This window comes from Cyprinodon variegatus, unplaced genomic scaffold (genome assembly GCF_000732505.1).
Source record: "Cyprinodon variegatus isolate N-32 unplaced genomic scaffold, C_variegatus-1.0 Scaffold847, whole genome shotgun sequence".
Taxonomy (NCBI): domain Eukaryota; kingdom Metazoa; phylum Chordata; class Actinopteri; order Cyprinodontiformes; family Cyprinodontidae; genus Cyprinodon; species Cyprinodon variegatus.
Genome location: NW_015151300.1, coordinates 31,266 through 38,444, shown reverse-complemented (window position 1 = coordinate 38,444; position 7,179 = coordinate 31,266). Strand labels below are relative to the sequence as shown.

General features: G+C 37.4%; 1 protein-coding gene across 1 annotated transcript in view; it reads right to left on the bottom strand.

Annotated features, from left to right (window-relative positions):
- Positions 1–6,732: 6,732 nt before the first annotated feature.
- Positions 6,733–7,179, bottom strand: part of adad1 (adenosine deaminase domain containing 1) — a 28,988-nt gene continuing 28,541 nt past the window's right edge. Inside the window, exon 13 of the mRNA XM_015397261.1 lies at positions 6,733–6,896. Within this exon, the coding sequence (XP_015252747.1) occupies positions 6,783–6,896 (114 nt within the window). The 3' untranslated portion in view covers positions 6,733–6,782. The remainder of the gene's footprint in view (positions 6,897–7,179) is intronic.

The following is a 7,179-nucleotide window of genomic DNA, read 5'->3' as shown; positions in this document are numbered from 1 at the left end:
TTTGTTTCATTGGTAATTACATATTAGTCACTTATTAGTTACTCTTTGTTTCATTGGTAATTACATATTAGTCCCTTGTTACTCTTTGTTTTATTGGTAATTACATATTAGTCCCTTATTAGTTACTTTGTTTCATAGGTAATTACATATTAGTCCCTTGTTAGTCTTTGATTCATTGCTAATTACATATTAGTCCCTTATTGGTTACTTTGTTTCCTTTGGAACTACACATTAGTTCCTGTGTTTCCCAGGTAACTAAGCAGCAGTCCCATTATAAGGCTTTCCTGGTCGTGCTCTAGTTCCTAATAGTTCTTTAGGTGGTCTCTGGTAGATAATCAAATATAGCGCACCCTATTGTAAAGTGTTACCCATAAATATAAGTTGTTTATTTGAAGAATCATGTTGCTTGTGTGGTTCTAAACAAATTATGTTTCCCTGAAGGCGATAATGGGTTTTAGGTTCGTAAATCATGCGACTTAGACTGTTTTTTATTTATTTTTTTTAATAAAGGCCTTTTTAATAAATTCCTATGTAGTCCAATACGGTATTTGATATGGGAAATCTCTTTATCCTAACCTTGTAATTATAGCAATTTAAAAGGAAATGGTAAATAAATGGACATTTTATTTTAAAAGGATATTACAAAGTGTGTTCGTAGAAGTAAAAATGCCATTCCTAGATGCTCATTCTTAAATATGGAAAGGCAGAAAACATGCTATCTCAACCACAAGCCACTGAACTTTGATAATGTTTGAAGATGGATATCTCTAAATGCTGATTGCTGGCGTACCAAGAAACTTGCAAAACTTTTGAATTAAAAAAAAAAACCCTTCCACTTAGACATCCCAGGGTGGTGGTGGTTGGTGTGATGTGTGGGCATTGGATAAAAAAAGTGTGGGCACTAGATAAAATTTATCTTAAAAATTCCCAAATGGTATTTTAGGAAGTCATTGTGTTCAAATCTATTAAAATGATAAAGCAATAGTTTTCTGATATCAAGAATGCAATTGCAAATCATCATCACCATTGTTAGGCCAACATATCTATTAATCCTGAATGCCATTTACAAGAATTCAAAGAAAATTTCTGTACAGCACAGCATCCCCAGCTTTAAAAACCCTGGTTCGATTTTTTTCCACTGTGACCACATCAAACAAGTTGCATATCCTGTTTATCTCTAAACCTACTATTATCACCTCAGTGACTGAGTGATCACAAAAATGTGCAGTGTAATTGCAAAACACATTTTAAAGGTTCTGTAATAATTTCTAAAAGTGAAAATATGCCATTTTAGTCCACAAGCCTAGTTTTAGATAAAAACATCAGGTTTAGTGATTTTCATCAATTACAATTGTTTAGCTGACAGATCTTTAAAACATATTCAGAGAAAAAAAAGGTGTATAATTGATTTCCAATTGTTTTGGAACACAATCTTTTTCTCTTAGATGTGCTCCTTCTTCAGTCATTTAAATGTTGTTTAAACATCTGCATAGGTCCCTGCACAACAGAAACTAAAGAAAGAAAAAACGGGCTTCAGCTCAGTACATGCATATGTGAATTGAATCCTGGCTAAACAAGAAACTGCACTGAAGCATTTAACACCCCAAAAAAAGCAATAAATACCAGCTGCTCTCCAAGAAATAAATGAGTTCTTTACAAACATAATCCCCCCTTCACATGTAAAGGTAACGGTACATAAAACAATGAAGGAATCTGTGTTGCCATACATACGAATGAAAGGTTTGATCACTGGACACAAATTCCCTGCATCCTATGGTTTTTTCCATTGCTTGCAAAGATAAGTAGGAATGCACAGATCTCCATTCACAAGGTTGCAGCCAACAATTTAGCATAAATGAAGCGTTGTGCTGCAAACACAGGAAACCAGAGCATTTCCTGTATGTGTATATTAAAAAAAACACTGTAGGGCAAAAAAGTTTAACAGAATAGGAAAGGAAACAGGTCAACAAGTTTAAACAAATATTTAAAATGAACATTCTAGATTTCCTCTTGCTAGATTATGCATCAAGTGAACAGCTTTAATTGCCATCCTTCTATCGACTTTAAAGTTGTGGGTTTGCAATGCAACTGCCCATCAAACTCACGTGCCATGCAACTTGCATTATATGCATGGAAAAGCTGGACTTTTCCATACTTGTACTGCCTGATCTTCATTACTCCTCGTTCTGACGGAGGGTAAGAGACTGTGGCACGCACTGCTAAATGTAACAGTCACACCAAATGAGGTAAAAATGATGTTTGGTGGTGTTTTTCTAGAAGTGTCAGATTTGTCTGTAAATAAATGCATTTATATAAGTCACTACCCTGGATAAATATGAATGCAAGTTTGAAACAGTTTCCCTTAATTGATATTTGGTGCCAAACAAATTGAGATAAGAAAACATAACGTAGACACAACATGTAGTTCAAACATGGCAGAGGTTGCTTTTTTTTTCTTTACTCTGTATAAGGTGACTTGTAGAACCTACTTCCTGTTCCGATCTCCTACACATTCACCTTTCGCAGGTTTAAAAGTAAAAACACTTATGGTAGGAGAGGAGGCCCGGTTTGCTGTGCTGAACCTTGACAAACTTCAGCCTCACAGAGGTCATTACACGACAGACATGATGCACGTGTCAATCAACCCTGGAGGCTCATCGGCAACTGACCAATCAGTTATCCCAATTTGTGTCGAGGTGAAAAGGCCCTCCCTGCACGAGCAGCTGTTTGTCTCTCACTGTCAACTTTACCAGGATTTTGGACCTGGAAATGTTGCTAAAACAAGACATGCAATAAAGGGCTAAATGTTGTTAGCATGAAATATGTAGTTCAGAGGTGGTAACCCATGAGTATTTAGGGAACAGAATTATATTTTTTAAAAATTAAAAAGCTAGAGCGTCAACGGAGCTACCGGTTGTTCATTTGTATGAAGGTAAACAATCCTTACTTTTTCGCATAATTACAGGGTTATTTCGAAGTTACTTAGTTATAAACAATTGAAAATAAACTGCATCAAATGCAATGTTCTAGAATGGACTGGAAATCCTTATACACAGTTTGACTGTACATTTAGTAAAAACATGCTTCAGTTTTTCAACCTTTTATGTAGAATGAGGGTATATTCTCTCATTCTCTGTGACATCCATTTTCCGTGATTTTTCTTTACTGCGTTGAAATAACCTTTCTGGCTTGATGTAGAAATAAAATAAGGCACATTGTTTTTGCTTCGATGTTTGCTGGTCACTAGAATGCCTCTTTGAACGCTTCAATTATAATTTTGCTGCACCATGTCACCCTTAAAACTTTCCTAGGCTTGCTAAAACTGGCTTGCATTTCCGTGTGGGCCGACCGATCTTGCAGAGTGCGTTACATCAATTGGGAATATAATCCTCAAAAAAACAATTAAAAAACACAAACTTTAAAGTTGTTAAAACTGTGACTCACCATTTTAAAACCCAAAACATATGAAGATGCAAACATTTGCACTTTTCACATGCAGTACATGTCATGAAGTGATGCATTTTTGTTAGACTCAGGCCGTTTCTCAATAGGTGTACTTGTGCGTTCTCGTATGCTCCTGAAACGTCCTGAAGCCTCAGCCCAAGCACAGATCCAATTCACAAGAACACAAGAGAACGTACAAATTCCCCAGATGTTGTTCTCGTCCCTCCTTCTTAACTGAGCATGCATCAGCCTGTACCCTGTACCTGCTCCTGAGAGGGAACTCCTATTAAACGTGTGCGAGAGCATGCATGAGCCCATTTCTCCTTGTTCACGCTCTGTTTAAAAAGGGACTGTTCGCATAGCTGAAAAGGCCTACTCTGTCCTAATCCCTAAATCACTATATAGTGGACTTTATAGTGAACTCAGTTAACTGACTGTTCGGACTGATGATCACTTTGCCGATGTGAAAGCAAATCCCTAATGCTTTGCAATGAGAGCTCTCTATACAAAGCATTCCGGGATATATCTGCCTCTTCTGAGGCCTTTCTTATCATACACTTCGTAGACACTTTCTCTTACGACCCTCTGCCATTTTCAAAGAACCGTGGTGAGAAAGGTGAGCTTCATTGACTGTATGAAACCATAGCTCACAACACATATATGCCTGAAAAAGTGCAGGAAAAGATAGCTAACCGGGGACGAGCATGTAGGACGGCCTTGTGTAAACATATCACCAGAATGACAGACAGTTAGGAGGAGCACTTATTTAGATGATCCACCTGGAAAAAGAAAATCCTCCACTATACCTTTAAGTTAAAAGTTGTCTTGTCTGTTGCTGCTGTTCTATAAAAATACGTTTAAAGACATTTGATGTGAGAACATTATACTTTTAGTCGTAGGGAAATCATATTTAAATGTCAAATCATTCTGGCTTAAAAATATGTATATAAATGTACTCTTTATCAGACGATATTGTCCCATAATTTTGGAAATTTGTATTTAAAAAAAAAAATCCTGTTTTTTTTTTCCTTTACCATATGCAGGCCAGTTAGTTATACATCACCTTGTACACCTAAATTCAGCCAATCATATATCAACAGTCATCTGTCAATCAAAATTTTTCAGTAATAGCATCTTGATTCCTATGTCGGAACTAATATACGCAACGGCTGAAATACGAATCATTTACTTTACCATCGAGTTAGGTCCCAGTGTTAACAGGGATGGACGTCTGTGTCTTCAGCAGGCGTAGAGCTAACAGAACTGGCAGCGTTACGAGGCAAGGGCTCAAACATGTATGGCTGTAAGCCTTCTGAACCAAACCAAGCTTCTGCCGCCCTGCCGTCCTCTTCCATAACACCCTCGTCCCCACTTTACTCCTCTAAATCAAAAATGTATGATGGAGAAGAGTCATCCACAACCTCTGACAAAACCCTCCTCCTGCTGCATGTTTCCACTGTCCATAGCGTTCCTTGACAGTCTCGTTTTTAACTCACCAATTTAGTGCTACTTGGTCCCAATGGAATTTCCCATTGGGAACCTACTAGCACTAAGTTGCTAACTGGTTAGCAAGATGCGTCCGATAAACCGGCAACAATCAAACTTGCTTGCCAACCTTCAGCCACAAAATTCCCGCCCTCTTGATAATCGACCAATCGCATTCACTTTATTTCACTTGTGTAAAATCATGCACCACTCGGGAGAATTTGGAAATGCAACGTTTGGAACGGCCATTTCCCTACTACTTTAAGTGTTACTATATGGCCCATTTACTAATTTAGTTCGTAAGTAAAAAAAAAAATTCCGATGTTGAGAGGACCGTCGCAACCAGCGGACCTCCAAGGCTAACCGCAGCCAGGGCTAATGTTAGCCCGTCTGCAGCAGCCCTCTCTGCATAGCTGTGTGTGAAGTACCGCTGGCTCTGATGGAGGCTTTTGGTTTTATTTGGGAAATATTAATTTGATTTGTGTTAATCTTACTATATTATTCCCCCGCTAAATGGAAAAAAGTAAGAATGTATTATCTGGAGATTGACAGAAGGTGAAATGCAGCTCCAGATTAGCCAAGTGTGTACGATTCTGTTCCAATTGACCCATATTTATGCTGTGTGCTCCCGTTCTCCCCAAATACATACTTTCCTGTGTTTTTGTTAACATACTTGGCGAGAACACAAGTCCATACTCGTGTTCTTGTGAACTGAGGAATTAGCCTCAGTGTGGTGCACCACGCCTAGATGTCATGCAAAGCATTGTGGGCAAGTATAAAGCTCCTATGTAGCAGAAAGGAACGCTGAGAGGTCCCCATGCTAAACAAACTTATCGGTTGGAAACATTCTGCTTCCTCTTCCTAGCTCCTTCCTTACTGCCACCACTATTTGCTTAGCATTTGTCAATGTGGCTGCTGACTTCCACTTTAGCTAAAGTATCCTTACAGATTTGCACTATTTGGAATCAGCTTACATGGCCTGGAAAACTTTTCTCACCAGATGCTTTTACTGATGCAACCAGGATTCACACTCAGCACTCCTGCATTCAAGTTAGAGACTAAAACCACTAAACCACAAGGACTACTGTTTAAGCTGCTTTGTACTCCTCAAGTATAAATGCCGCTATTTGATGAGATCATGTGTTTATTTTGTTGCTAGGTTCTTCTCAAGGTTGAGGTAATTTATGATGCTTTCGGATTTTTTTTTTTTATTGTCTTCCTTCCATACATTTAAAAACATGTTTAGATAAAACTTACTGAATAGCAAGCTTCTTTAGCAACAACCCTTGTGGGCTTACCAACCAATGGGTGTTGTGATAATCTAATGGATAGCTGAGTCAACAGTCCTGACCTATCATTATGTAGGACATAACATTAAATTTCTGTTTTGAGATTTTTTATTTTTGGAATTTTTTTAAAGAAACTACAATTAAAATTCTGTTTTTATACAAACATAAATAAAACGTAAATATTTTCAGAAATTCTTAACCTATGGACTTTTGTGTTCATACGATATACAAACCCAAACAGTTTTGTTTTATTGTTCATCTGTGTATAAAGAAAAAACAATCTTACAATGTTGCACAGATCCAAAACCTAAAACAAATAAAGCAGCCGTCAAAAGTAATTACAAATGTGATTTCCAAACAGAACTTTAGATTCCACATGAGAGAAATCAACTTCTCTGAAAAAGATGAAAACAAAAAACCTAAGAATTTAAAGAGACAACTTAAATTAAAAAAAGCCAACAGGTTTAAAGCTATTCCTTTACTGAAAGGAAAATCTAGGCTCAACTCTCTGAAAGAACAAACAAAAACAAAACAAAACTTTGAATCAGATTGAGTTTTTTTTCTTTAACTATTGAAACTGTCGCAATCAGGAAGCTTTTCCAGCCATGAACCATAGCCTTGCTGACGCAGGTATGTCCGCAGCACACCTTTGGCCTCCTGGTACGGCTTAGCCATCATCTTCAATAACAAAAACAGTACAAAGGAATACCAGAGTGAGAAGGAGGTGTAAATTAGTTTCCATGAACAACAGACATAACTTAGAAAAGACTTATAAAATGGAAAAACTTTTAGTATACCCCCTAAAGTTTAAAGTTCTGATCTGACACATGAACAAGGCATCCCTTAGGGGTTAAAGCATAAAAGATTCCTGTGCACTTCTAGAAAACAAGTTGTCTTAAAGGAATAGTACACCCAAAACATGATTAGCCTTCATTTTCTACTCACCCCCATGCTGAACAAC